Source organism: Haplochromis burtoni, unplaced genomic scaffold (assembly GCF_018398535.1).
Source record: "Haplochromis burtoni strain Fernald_Lab_line unplaced genomic scaffold, NCSU_Asbu1 Contig_313, whole genome shotgun sequence".
Lineage (NCBI taxonomy): Eukaryota > Metazoa > Chordata > Actinopteri > Cichliformes > Cichlidae > Haplochromis > Haplochromis burtoni.
In genome coordinates, this window is record NW_024582674.1 from 604,653 (window position 1) to 617,393 (window position 12,741).

The 12,741-nt window shown below is 48.0% G+C and overlaps 2 protein-coding genes across 4 annotated transcripts in view; both read left to right on the plus strand.

The window, feature by feature from the left end:
* The window catches only part of utp18 (UTP18 small subunit processome component), a gene marked incomplete in the record, with an annotated part of 10,124 nt that extends 9,251 nt beyond the window's left edge, over positions 1–873 (plus strand). The window contains 1 exon segment of the mRNA XM_014329721.2: positions 719–873. Within this exon segment, the coding sequence (XP_014185207.1) occupies positions 719–743 (25 nt within the window).
* Positions 874–1,954: 1,081 nt separating this feature from the next.
* Positions 1,955–12,491, plus strand: LOC102301810 (E3 ubiquitin-protein ligase TRIM7). 3 transcript variants are annotated; one of them, XM_014329719.2, is made up of 13 exons: positions 1,955–2,189; positions 6,100–6,217; positions 6,586–7,029; positions 7,262–7,366; positions 7,729–7,824; positions 7,940–8,173; positions 8,260–8,458; positions 8,541–8,630; positions 9,336–9,362; positions 9,613–9,639; positions 10,525–10,700; positions 10,780–10,935; positions 11,459–12,491. In XM_014329719.2, the coding sequence occupies exons 2-13, from the start codon at positions 6,110–6,112 to the stop codon at positions 11,666–11,668; spliced, it is 1,872 nt and encodes a 623-aa protein (XP_014185205.1). In that variant the 5' UTR covers positions 1,955–2,189; positions 6,100–6,109; the 3' UTR covers positions 11,669–12,491. The 3 variants fall into 3 exon arrangements, with proteins under 3 accessions (XP_014185205.1, XP_014185206.1, XP_042084166.1); XM_014329720.2 differs by lacking the exon at positions 1,955–2,189 and adding an exon at positions 2,192–2,294; XM_042228232.1 differs by lacking the exon at positions 1,955–2,189 and adding an exon at positions 4,289–4,995.
* The last annotated feature ends 250 nt before the right edge of the window (positions 12,492–12,741 follow it).

Consider the following 12,741-nt stretch of genomic DNA (forward strand, 5'->3'; position numbering starts at 1 on the left):
AACCAATCACAGCAGATGGCCCCGCCCCTCCCTGAGCCTGGTTCTGCTGGAGGTTTCTTCCTCTTAAAAGGGAGTTTTTCCTTCCCACTGTCGCCACAGTGCTGCTCACAGGGGGTCATATGATTGTTGGGTTTTTCTCTGTATGTGTTATTGTAGGGTCGACCTTACAGTATAAAGAGCCTTGAGGCGACTGTTGTGCTTTTGCGCTATATAAATAAAGTTGGATTGAATGCTTGTCGTCATGAATCGATCATGTGATCGTGACCCCGTCCGTGGACAGCAGGAGGTAAAAGTTTAAAAACGGCAGTGTGGACTTTTCTGTGTGATCAGCTGTTAATACGACACAAAGTCAAACAGGAAACTGAGGGTGAAGTCACCGCCACCACATACAGGTCGCCTCAGCAGCAGTGTAATGTTTGGAGGCGGAGCTCTGATGCCGTGTACGCGGTCTGCTGACCCCTAATCACATGACAGCTTTTACTTTGAAATCCAGTTTATCCTGTTTGGAGAGTCACAAAGTGAGCGAGTTCTCGGGGTGAAGAGCGCCCCCGTGTGGTAAAGAGCTGGAACAGCTGAGAGCGCGCCAGAGCGAGTCTCACACACACATTTACATCCATGACACACTGACCTGGACACACTTAGGCTTCTGTGAGATGATTACGTGTGCGCGTGTCACGTTCCCGTACATGCTAACGTTGACCCTGCTCTCTGTCTCCAGGTTGCTGCATTACAAAGAGTTCTGAGGGGCGGAGCTTCGAGCAGGAATCAGACCGTTTCTGTAAATACTGAAACCTGCAGAGGACCAATCAGCTGCAGGAGGCGGAGTTTGTTTTATTGTTTGTATGATGTGATTTCATAAAGACTCAAAGAGGAGCCCTGCAGTTTCCTCCGTTTGTTCCAAACCAGTTTTATGAAACGCTGACGTCGTTCTGAACAGTTTCAAATGAAACTCACTAAAAATCATCAAAATACAAAAATGTCAAAGAAAAAACGTTTTGTGTGGATTTGACGAACTGTCATCGTAGAAATAATGTTTTTGTTTGTCTTAAAAACACAAAGTTTCATTTTGAGTTCAGATAAAATATTTTATTGAAGAAGAATTTAAGAATTTAAGCTGCAGGTTCGTAATGATTGTAAATAAAATAGTCTTGTAGAATCTCATCACAGAAATCACTGATTAGCTCTCATCGTGTAACACACACACACACACACACACACACACACACTGTATAATGGGTCATTACGACACATACAGGTCCGGTTGGAAGGCTGAATTTGTCGATAATGATACTCTGCAGTCTGTCTCATAATTCCTCGCACAGGTGACGTCTCCACTGATCGACTGGTTGGTTTGATTTGATTACATCAAGTGAATTTAGTGATTTTTGAGCTGTTTGGCATCATTGAGCTTCTGTACAGCAAACAGCTGTCTCATGATCAGTCAGCATTGAGGAAGTTGCAGAGGTGACCAATCAGATGACAGGAAGATAACCGTCAGACTGGATTTGCCAGCTCGCTCGCGCTGCTGCAGGAATGTCCTCGGTCCTGTCCGTCCGCCTCCTTCAGGCTGAAGCATGAAAAGCTCGCGTCCCTCCCAAAAACTCGTCAGCGCTCGCTTCCAACCGTCACGTTAACTTGGCCCTCGAGCCAGGCATCACCCAACCTGCTGCCATCACAGTTCCAGAGGCCAAAGGTCAAATTCTTGTTGAAAATAAAGTTTGAAAGATTTTTTTCCTGTTTTATTTAAGGTTTTATTAAATGAATAAATAAATGTTTTCATTTCATGTTTATTTTATAACATGTATTAAATACGATTCTTTACTAATATTTGTTTCATCAGCTATAATTTAGATACATTTTTGTTGTCATTTCATTTAGTTTGGGTTTGTTTGAAGTCTGATGACATGATTGAAGTTATGAGAAGATCATTTTAATGTTTCTTTGTTTTTAAACTTCGGGACTGAAACATTTTTAAAAACCAATAAAAGGATTCGATCTGATCGATCGGATGTTAAAATGCGTCTGAAAGTGGGAGGAGCAACAATCTCACCCCCCAGCTGCATAAACATCCACCCACCAAACTAACCTGACCGCTTTCTGCACCTGTTGGCCCCGCCCACGCTGACATCACAGAGGAGCACTAACCAGAGTTTCAGGATCCAGAAACGGCTGACCTGACAGAGAGGAAGGTAAGAGCTTTTCCCTGTTTCACGTAGAATGATCTGGACTCACAGACTGATCTTAAATCACAGGAACAAAAACGTGCGGGTTTGGCTGTGTCTCTGATTGGTCAGGTGAGCACACCTGTGCAGGTGTTCCTGTGAGTTTGGCCTCCTGAGTCCGAGCTGCAGGTGGAGCCTGCTGTAGGTTTGATTCCAGACGTCTAACCTGACGTGAGACAACAAAATCTTTACAACCAAAGTCGGAACCTGTTTGTAATCGTGTGGCGTCTGAGCACCTGTGGAGAGGCTCACACCTGAGCGCCAGCTTTTACTTTCAGTCCAGACCAGGGCTGCCCAATCCCGGTCCTCGAGAGCTACAGTCCTGCAGCTTTTAGATGCATCCCTACTCCAACACAGCTGAATCAAATGGTTTGATTACCTCTTCAGCATGCCATCGTGTTTGGCAAAGGCCTGATAACAAGCCATTCATTTGATTCAGCTGTGTTGGAGTAGGGATGCATCTAAAAGCTGCAGGACTGTAGATCTCGAGGACCGGGATTGGGCAGCCCTGGTCTGGACTAACACTGGGCTGCAGATACGCTGATGTCTGAAAGTTTGAAGTTTCTGGGTCATGGAGAGGATCTGATTGGCTGCTGTGACGAGGTGTTTCTCTGCTTCCTGTTCCACCTCGTGGCTCACTGGACACGAGCAGCTGTGGGAGGCAGAAGTGAAGCTGTGGTGCTGCCGGGTTAAATCCACACAGTTAGTCTCTGTGTGCTGGTGGAAGAGCGGCGCCTTTACACCGAAACCAACAGCTGCCGGTTTGTCCTGACTGAGTGGGACGCGTTGGTCCTAACCCACCGGTGGCGTGCAGACACCTGACGACGCCCCCCGCCCCAGTGGAGGCGGTGTCAGGCTGGGTGGCTGACCCGCACAGACGCCCCGAGGATGGACTCGGGTTCAGATTTAGCCCAAACCGACCGAGATGTGCAGAGATGCTCTGACGGCTGTCTCAGGATTCAAAATTCAGATGATCTGCAGTCACATGAAGCATTTTTCACTCTCTGCTCGTTTCGACGCTTTGACACAAACAAACCGAACTGACGATCACATTTTTGGACTGTTTTCATTTCTCTGGCGTTCTGCGGGAATCTGTCCGGTTACAGTCATTTAAAATGACTCTGACTTGTTTCCATGTGCTGATCTGATCTCAGCTCTGACTCACTGCGACGCAGAGCCGCTCGTGGTGAAACACGTAACAGGTGTTGATGCGTCTGAATTCTCCGATGTGCGTGCAGCACTCGGGGCACGCGCAGCCTTTTATCGGTCGCGTCCACGCTCCCACATGTTTTTACTCGGCTCTCACTTCCTGTTCTGGAAATAATGGAGGAAATTACATGGTCTCGAGTGGGGGGTTATTAAGTCGATTCGGCACAAACATGTAAACACAGAGCGTGGATCGTCCACAGACGCCGTTTCTGAGCTGCAGGTTTCATCACTCTGACCAACACTGACTGAACCAGCAGCAGAAGATCAAACTACGCTTCATGTTTGATAAACATCATCATCATCACTTCCCTCTGACTCTGGCTGTTGCGTCCTGCACAGCTCGCTCTCTCTGCACTCAGAGACCATCAAATCTGCATTATTCTCTGCTGCTGTGTTCAGTGCTGTCGGCCTCTGACAGCAAAGCCTCATCTCTGCTGTTCACACTGAACAAATGTGAACTTCAACGATTGCTCAGCTGTGTCTGTGACTCTTCTTCACTTCAGCAGCATCAGCTCATCTTCACATGTTGATTCATGGTTTTATTTTAAATGGTAAATGGCCTGTGTTTGTATAGCACTTTACACCACATCCAGTCATCCACACATTCACACACTGGTGATGGAAAGCCACAGCCACCCTGGGGCGCACTGACAGAGGCGAGGCTGCACTGGCGCCACCGGGCCCTCTGACCACCACCAGTAGGCAGCGGGTGAAGTGTCTTCGGGCCTCGAACTGGCAACCTTCCGAATACAAGGCGAACTCCCACCTCTTGAGCCACGATCGCCCCAGGTTTAAGGTTATCTGCTTTAAAAAGCCAGGCCAGGAAACTCTTCTTCATGTGTTTCTGCTTTAGCCTCAGTGACTTTGACACAAAGGCCTCTGCTGTGATGCTCACACCTCTGATCAAGTCTCACAGTGTCAGCTTGGTTTTATACACAGACACAAAATATGGAGATGAACTGATAACTGATCAGAATTAGAATATTTCTGACTGACTGAGTGAAAACTGAATCGAATCAAAGTGAATCGATACCCAGCCCTGGCCTCGAGGGTCAGCTGTGGTAAACAGCCCTGTGATTGGCTGGTGACCTGTGCAGGTGTGGCTAAGAACAGGTGGGCCGTTTAAGTCCATCCTGGTGCTGCTTCATCATCAGTGGTTTGTTTCTCTGAGGTGAGCAGGTGTGGGCTTTATACTTCAGACGTCATGCGGACGATTTGGTTTTTATCAGGATTCCTCCGAAACTTGCCGATGGATTTGTTTTACATGTTCCGGAGACGATGAACTTTGTCTGGCTCTGGATCAGGGAATTTTTGGAAGCGTTCTTTCAGACAGAGACTGGACTTTTGGATCAGCTGCTCTCTGAATGTTTTACAGTGTAGATGTGCAGATGTTTCCAGATGTTGGCGGAGCGATGCTTTGATCCTGACGGGAATGAAATCAGCTGAAGCTCAGAGTGAAGATGAGTTTGTTTGAAATGATCTGATCACAGATGAATCGCCTCAGGCTCGCTGCTCGGCCTCTGATGAAGAGGAGTGGTGCGTCCTCGCTTTGAGAGTGATGAAGGTGAGAGGTCATCCTCTGGCTGAAGCCCCACCAACTTCTGCCTCCAGGGTGGAGCTGCTCGAACAAGCCGGAGGACCAGAACGGTTGATGCTGTTCGTCTGGAAAAGGGCACATCCAGACAAGCAGCATCAACCTTTCGGGATTTCCTTACCTGGATGACTGTGCATGAACACAAACTGGAGGATCGCGGTGACGCTGCAGCTGAGGCGCTCGTGCTGCTATCAGAACCAGTTCCTCCAGCGCAGTGACACTGATTAAACCTGCTGCCGATCTCCTGTGACAATCCAAACTCAGACGTCACGGAGGAAACGGGCCGAGGCGCAGCAGCCCACCCGACTCGCTCGGCTGCCTCTCCATCAGCATCCAGAGCGTCCAGTTCAGTGGGAGCTCACGCAGCGTGATGCTGCAGGGCGCCGAGGCCATGCCTCTCCTCGCAGACACGCCTCTGCTTTACTCTGAACTGCAGTTTCACGTGTCGGCTTAAAAACACAGTTTTAATCTTTTAAGGCCTGGAAGCTTCACCTGTGACCTCACGGGAACACAAAGGAGCAGGTCCCTTTAAACAGCTGGCCCCGCCCTCTCCACTTGTCCAGGCCTGAGCAGGTGTGCCATGTCTGTCCCCGGGCTCTGACTTATTGCTGGTATTTCTGGGTCAGAGTTCAGTGCAGTTTGGCGTGGGCATCCTGCAGGTCTGAGCAGATAAACATCGCCTCCACATCCTCCGCCCGCTCCACCATCGCTTCACCGCAACGCTGCTTCATGGCCACCAACCTGACACCGCTGGAAAGCCGGGTTATTGATATGCAGCAGCATCTGTGGGTGGATTTGATGATTGAAGAGCGTCGAACACCAGCAGCCTGACACCACCTGCTCTGTGTCACAGCTGTGGGAGACGCCCACAGACTCGGGTCTGCTGCTGCGCCCACAGGTCTGGTTGGTGGCCATGAAGCATCGTCACGGTGAAGCGATGGTGAAGCAAACCCAGATGTTCTGACTGAAGTTTATCAGTCAGAACATCTGGGTCGCCGGGCCGTGACGCTCTGAAAGGTTACAGATGTTAAAGCGCCTGATCCTAAACCCCGCCTCCTCTGTGTCCTCCTCCAGGAGCAGCACGATGGCGGAGTCGGCGGAGCTGTTCACAGAGCAGGAGCTCACCTGCTCCATCTGCCTCGACCTGTTCACCGACCCCGTCTCCACCCCCTGCGGACATAACTTCTGCCAGGTGAGTCCACCTGCAGGTGTGAGCACAGGGGGCGCTGTGCGTGGAAGCTGCTGCTGAAGGTTCACCCAGCTGTAATGATCAGGAAACGTAAACAAATCTGTGATCATTGACGTGTTTCTGCTGCTCGGCACGTCCTGAAATGCTTCATTTGTACAAGCTGCTCTCGATTCTGAGTGTTGTTGTTGTTACTATGACGACGATGGTGTTGATTAGCTGCTGTTTTTGGCAGGTCAGGTATTCGTCCTGCTTTACAGCCTTTTAAGAACTAACCAATCACAGGGTCTGCAGCAGTGTTAGTAATGCAAACAGAAAACTACCTGGGGGTGCGTTCAGGTGCAGTGGGTTACTGGTGCGTCCTGTGCCCGCAGGCGTGTATCGGTGGTTACTGGGCGTCCAGTGCCGTGTCCACTTGTCCACTGTGCAAACATCAGTTTGAAGGACGTCCTCAGCTCAGCATCAACAAAGTCTTCGCTCAGATCGCAGAAAAGTACAAACAGACTCACTATGCACCGTTACCGTCGCCCTTCGGTAATGGGGCGCCCGGCGCCGCGATGGCAGGCGCCATGAACACCAACCCCTTCCTGACGCCTGAGCCATCAGTAGCTCAGGCGAACGGGGACGTAGTGTGGTGCGACGTTTGTACGGGAATCAAACAGCCCGCCGTCAGCTCCTGTCTCACCTGCACCGCCTCCTACTGCACTGAGCACGTGCAGCCACATCACACCACGCCATTCTACGCCAAACACCCCCTGATGGACCCCCAGGAGGCCCTGAGGGGCCGCACCTGCTCCGTCCACCGGCGCCTGATGGAGGTATTTATTTTTCTCTATGATTGCTTGATTTGATGTTTATGTAACATTTAAATATTTGAATGTTTTTTTATTTTAAAATGGTCAGTTTCAGATGTTACAATAATTTTTTTATATTTTGAACAAATTCAAAAATAATTAGTTTTATTTTAATAACTGGTTTTATTTTATCATGTAAGTAAAACTTTTTCATATCAGTTCATGTTCTGCATTGATGAGCGGCTCACCTGTGCAGGTGTACTGCAGGACGTGTGAGAGCTGCATCTGTGCCATCTGCGTGCTGGAGGAACATCGGATGCATAAAACTGTCTCCGTGCAAACTGAGAGGCTCAGCAAGCAGGTAAAATATCCCAGATTATTCCCGGGAACGCCAATTATTAAAGTAATTCGATTCTGTTTTTTTATTTCATCTCATTTTGGTTGACTGTTATGTTTGTTAATGCTGCTCATTACAATTCGTCATTTAATTTATTATTACATTTATTATTTGTTGTAAATTTTATTTGAAATTAATGAATTTTTGCAATTCTTTTTTTTTTTTTGTTTCTTTTTGATGAAAAACAAAGATTTTAAAATGATGAAAAAACATTCTGGAATGAAAATAAATCCTTGGAGATGGATACAAAAAGTAAATTCATCGTTTGGTCCAAAGTGATTTTTGTTGTGGCTCTTTGACTCGACCGTGTCCGCCTGCCTCTTCAGAAACAGGTGTCCAGGACGGAGCAGGAGATCCTGAACCGGATCAAGGAGAAGGAGATCCGTGTGACGGAGCTGAAGAAGAAGCTGGACAGCCTGCAGGTGACTCACCTGTTTGCTCCTTATGTAAAAACCTGGCGGGGCGGGTGGAGCCTGTGGAAGACGATGGCGTTGTCGCTCTCTTCTCACCAAACATCTGAACCCGTCTGTGTTTCAGAGCTATGCTGACAGAGAGCGCAGCGAGGTTGAACACCTGCTGAATGACCTGTCCGGCTCGTTGGACCAGATCCGGTCTCATGTGGTGGGCGGGATCGTGACCCAGCTGGATACTGTGATGACAAAGGGGGAGGGGATGGTGAACCGCCTGGAGGAGGAGCTTAGCCAGCTGACAGAGAGGAGAGCCGCGCTGGAGGCGCAGGCTACCAGTCAAGATCACATCGCCTTCCTGAAGGTGAGGACGCCTGCAGCCACCGATCCCAGAATCACAACAGAGGCCTGCTTCATCACTCCTCTTCATCACCCCTCTTCCTCCCTCAGACATACGAGGCGACCACGGCTCCTCTGGCCGAGGATCTGCAGGCCCAGGCGGATGACGACTCGCAGCTGGTGCTCCACTTCCATCTTGGCGAGGTGAAGCTCGCTTTGTCCGAGGTCAAGGAAAAGATGGAGGAGATCCGGACCGGGGAGATCCGCTCGCGAGGACTGCGAGGACCCCGAGGATCCCGAGCGGACTCCTGTGAGTTCCAGATGTTACAGCACAGTCTGCACATGTTGGGTTCCAGATGTTTCCTCTGAGTCGTTTCTTTCACCTGTTTCAGTTTCAGCCGGTGACATGATGGCGGCCGAGAGCATGCTCAGTCTGAGAGCCAGCACGGCCAGTCTCAGGAAGAGCCAGTGGTCCCTGAAAGGTGAGAGGTCAGAGGTCACTTCCTGTATCTACCTGCAGGTGTGCCACAGTCCGATCATTCCAAGCTCCTCTGTGGAGCCCTGCAATAAAGAGTGACTCTATTCTACTCTATTCTCCTTACTGAGGGAAGAATTTATCCAGTCAGAATAAGCCAGAGAAGCGAGCTCCGTCAGCAGCAGTTACGGCCACGGTGTAGGATGGAGCGCTGTTGCAGACACTCAAGACACCACCCACTAAAACACACGCTGATTATAAATGTACATTATCATCACCTCACTGCACTCTGTGTACATATGAAAAAGGAAACTATGGAGCGGTTCTTATATAGCCCTGGTCTACTCTGAGCACTCAGCGCTTCCCGTCCTCACACGTGCACACATGTGGACATGAGTCCACACATGGACACTCTGATGGGGTCAGTATCATGCCCAGTGATATTTGGCACGATTGAACCACAAACCTTCAGATCAGCAGGTGTGCATGCGCAGTATTTTGGCTCTTTTTGTACTTCACTTTTCTTCCTGTGCCCTGTGAATGTCCACAGTGTCTCTGTCTCTGCTGTGGGAACATGTTGCTTACCTCGACAGGTTGACTTGTTTAGGGAAGTGTTGCTCATCCCACAATTTCTTATGTTGAGGAAATGAGTTACAAGTTGCGGGGCTTTTATTGTGAAAGAATAACTGAGTGTTTTCCTGTCTACTTTCAGACCTAAAGAAGAGCAAGCAGGTGTCAGGTACGTACCTGTGTGAGTGTGCAGCAGACATGGATGCTCACCGTCAGCCTTTCAGACACCGATAACGAAATTATGAATCAAATCAAAGATGACAGATTTTTTTAAATGCTGGTCGTTTTTAAACGACACAAAGATGAAGTGAAAGGATAAAAACACTGAGTTGTTAGAGAAGCTGTAGCGGTGGGAGGTTTGTGAAGAGATGAGAGCTTGTTTCAGATTGCTGATGAAATGTGTTCGTTTGTTGTTGCAGGATACAAGAAGGCCCGACTCTACATGGGTGAGGTTTTCAGCGTTTTGGTTTCTGGGTGATTCGGTTGATGCAGGTCGGGTTTGGTTATAACTGCATTCACACAGACAGACAGCTGCCAGCTAATGCTGGGTAACATCCAAGTAAAACACTCTGGCTCCGCCCCCCAGACGCTCTTTTACCACAGTAACCTCACAGCAGCCACGTTACTGGTCACATGATCTCATTAAACAGCCTAAACACGGTCCAGAGGTCCAGCTCAGGTGAAGCTAGCCACCAGTGTCATCATCCACCTTTCAGTCACAGAGGCCACACCCCCTAATAAAGCACATTTTAAATGATACACAAACAGTTTCAGGCTGTAAACGTTTGTTTCTGCTGTAAGTTTGAACATGGGGGCTGACTCACTGCTGCCTCTACTGGAGGAACTGCAGGTTTAGCCTCATGGTGAGGTCTTCACATTATATATTTCTAAGCAAAGATACGTAATAGTGCTTCATTGGATTCAGCGTTGTTACATATATTTGATTTCTGGACTGTAGAGGAGCTTTGCATGATTCACAGTTCAAAATAATCCTCCTGTATCAGATACTGGGCCTCAGCGCAGGTCCTGTCTTCATCCTCTGAACGTTGTGATTGGCTGCCCTTCATAATCGTCAGATAGGTGCAGCTCATGTGGTAGAATCGACCATAAAGGGGATGTGCCCTCGCTACCTTCAGATTCACAGGGTTACTGAAGCTGACTCTGAGATCACTGATATGAAACGCCAAGGCTCAAACAGGGGAAGTCCACCTTTACTCATCCTGTGGTGAGGTGTCGGGATCGTCCTGGATCGAGTTCTTCAGCCATTGTGATGACTATTTCAGCCTCCAGGGGACCTTGCTGTTATGTTTACCTGTGCTTGTTGCTTCCAGAGGACGTGACGCTGAACCCGGTGACGGCGTATCCCTTCCTGATCCTGTCCGAGGACCGTAAGCAGGTGAAGAGAGGAGAGAAGCTGCAGTTCTACAGAAACAGCCCGCACAGGTTCGACGTCTGGTCCTGCGTCCTCGCCAAGGAGGGATTCAGCTCCGGGCGCCACTACTGGGAGGTCAGGACCCAACCGGCCTTGGGACTGGGTTCAGTAATGGCTAGCAGGATCCAAGTCTGATCTCAGGTGTGTTTTTCAGGTGTGCGTCGGGGAGAATAAAGACTGGAAGCTGGGCGTGGTCAGCGAGTCGGCTCAGAGGAAGGGTCTGTTCGATATGTGCCCGTCTCACGGATACTACGCCATCTGGTGGAGCAGCAGCCAGCTGAGGGCGCTCACCACGCCGCCGCTCACCAAGGTCCAGTTCACGTTTCACATGCACTTATGTACGGAAGGCCACTGGTGCCGCAAGAAAGCAGCCACTCAGACTTAAACATTATTTTGGTCAGCGTGACTTTAACATAGAAAATCTCTAAATTTAATTGAAATAAGTTGGCGCAAAAAGTACCCAAAATCCATCATTTCCACACATTTAATAACTTTAAAATCTGATGAAATTAATTCTATTGTGTGTTAATGACAAAATTTTAAGGCAAGGATGCAAACAGGCCCATCCTGTAAAGCTCAATAAAAAAATACAAATTAAAATTCACACCAAAAAGTCAGCGTGTTGAAAAACTTAAATCTAAAAAGTGATTCTTCATTTTCAATCCGTCATTTATGTTTTTAATGCAACAGTTAAACTTTGAGTCCTTTCATGAATACAAAAACACCACAGTGTCTTTTTGGCACCAGTGGGCTTCCACACCTTGAGGCTTCTTGACAGTTTGCAACTTCTGTCGACTTGTCTTAATCGCATTCTGTTTGCGTCTCACCTGCAGGTCAAAGGTCACCACCCCAAGCTGCGACAGGTGGGTGTGTTCCTGGACATGGAGGAGGGTCAGGTGTCCCTTTACAACGTCAAGTCGGGCTCAGAGATCTACAGCTTCCACACATCCACTGAGTTCACCGAGAGGATGTTTCCTCTGCTGGGGACCGGAGACAAAGAAGTCCCCCTGATCCTCCTCACCACGCTGCAGCACCCGGCCTGAGGGACTGGGACCAGAACCGGGACCAACCAGAGGGTCAATGCTGAGCGAACTAAGAGCAGAGGAACTGCAGGTGGAGTCGAATCGTCCTCACGTTGATCTCCAGACTCTGCTGTGAGACTTGAAACAACAAAGGATGTTTGTCTCGTTTTGTCCCCGTTAGATCCTGACAGGCGATGGTTTTGTAATATTGATCACTGAAGAACGATGTGCTCTTACAGCCAGAGCTGCTTCTTAAATTTGTAAATATGGTCATAAAAATACATCAAATGAATCGAGGGAACCAACTTTTTTTTTTAACAATTAAAATGATACAAAGAAGTTTTCACTTTGTGTAACCAGTTTGTTTTTGTATAACCAGTTTGTTTTTGTAACGCTGTGAAACTAAAAGATTAGTAACACTAAACCTTTACTGAGATTTTGTGAAACACTAAACATGAAATTATTAAACTCAAAGCAAATATTTGATGTCATGAATATGTCACGTTTAATGTAACAGCTTATCGAACAATAGTTAAATTCTGTTTTCATATTTTTTCTAAATGTGTTGCCTTTTTTTGGCAACATATTGGCAACCTTCTTTTCGGGGGGCGGGCGCAGCAGCTTCTAGTGGACGTCAGAGGAACTGCAGCCATGGTGATGGTTAATAACTGACAGTTAAATTATTTTATGAAAAACAAACGTTTCAGCGTGACCTCGGATTTTTGCCAGACGTCCGTGTACTGTAAAGCTTGTTTTTCCAGTAGATTCTGAGAAGTGTCGAATAATGTTGGAAATAAAAGTGAACTTGTTAAATAAAGAAAAGAAAAATTGAGGTTGTTGACGTGGGTTTTTTTTCCCTTCTTTTTTTATTCATGTTGCTGAAACACAAACTTACTGTGATCAAAGGTCAAGGTTCAGATCTGGGATCACACCACAATCGCAAAATCCCTCCATGCGTCCAGACCCGACCCTCACATCACAGCTCGGATCAGAAACTCTTGGTTTCATTTCTTCATTTTCACCTTCTGATTGGTTTTACTTCCTGCTGCTGACCGCCATTGCTCCAGCTTGTTTCTCTGATGTGGGACGAGCTC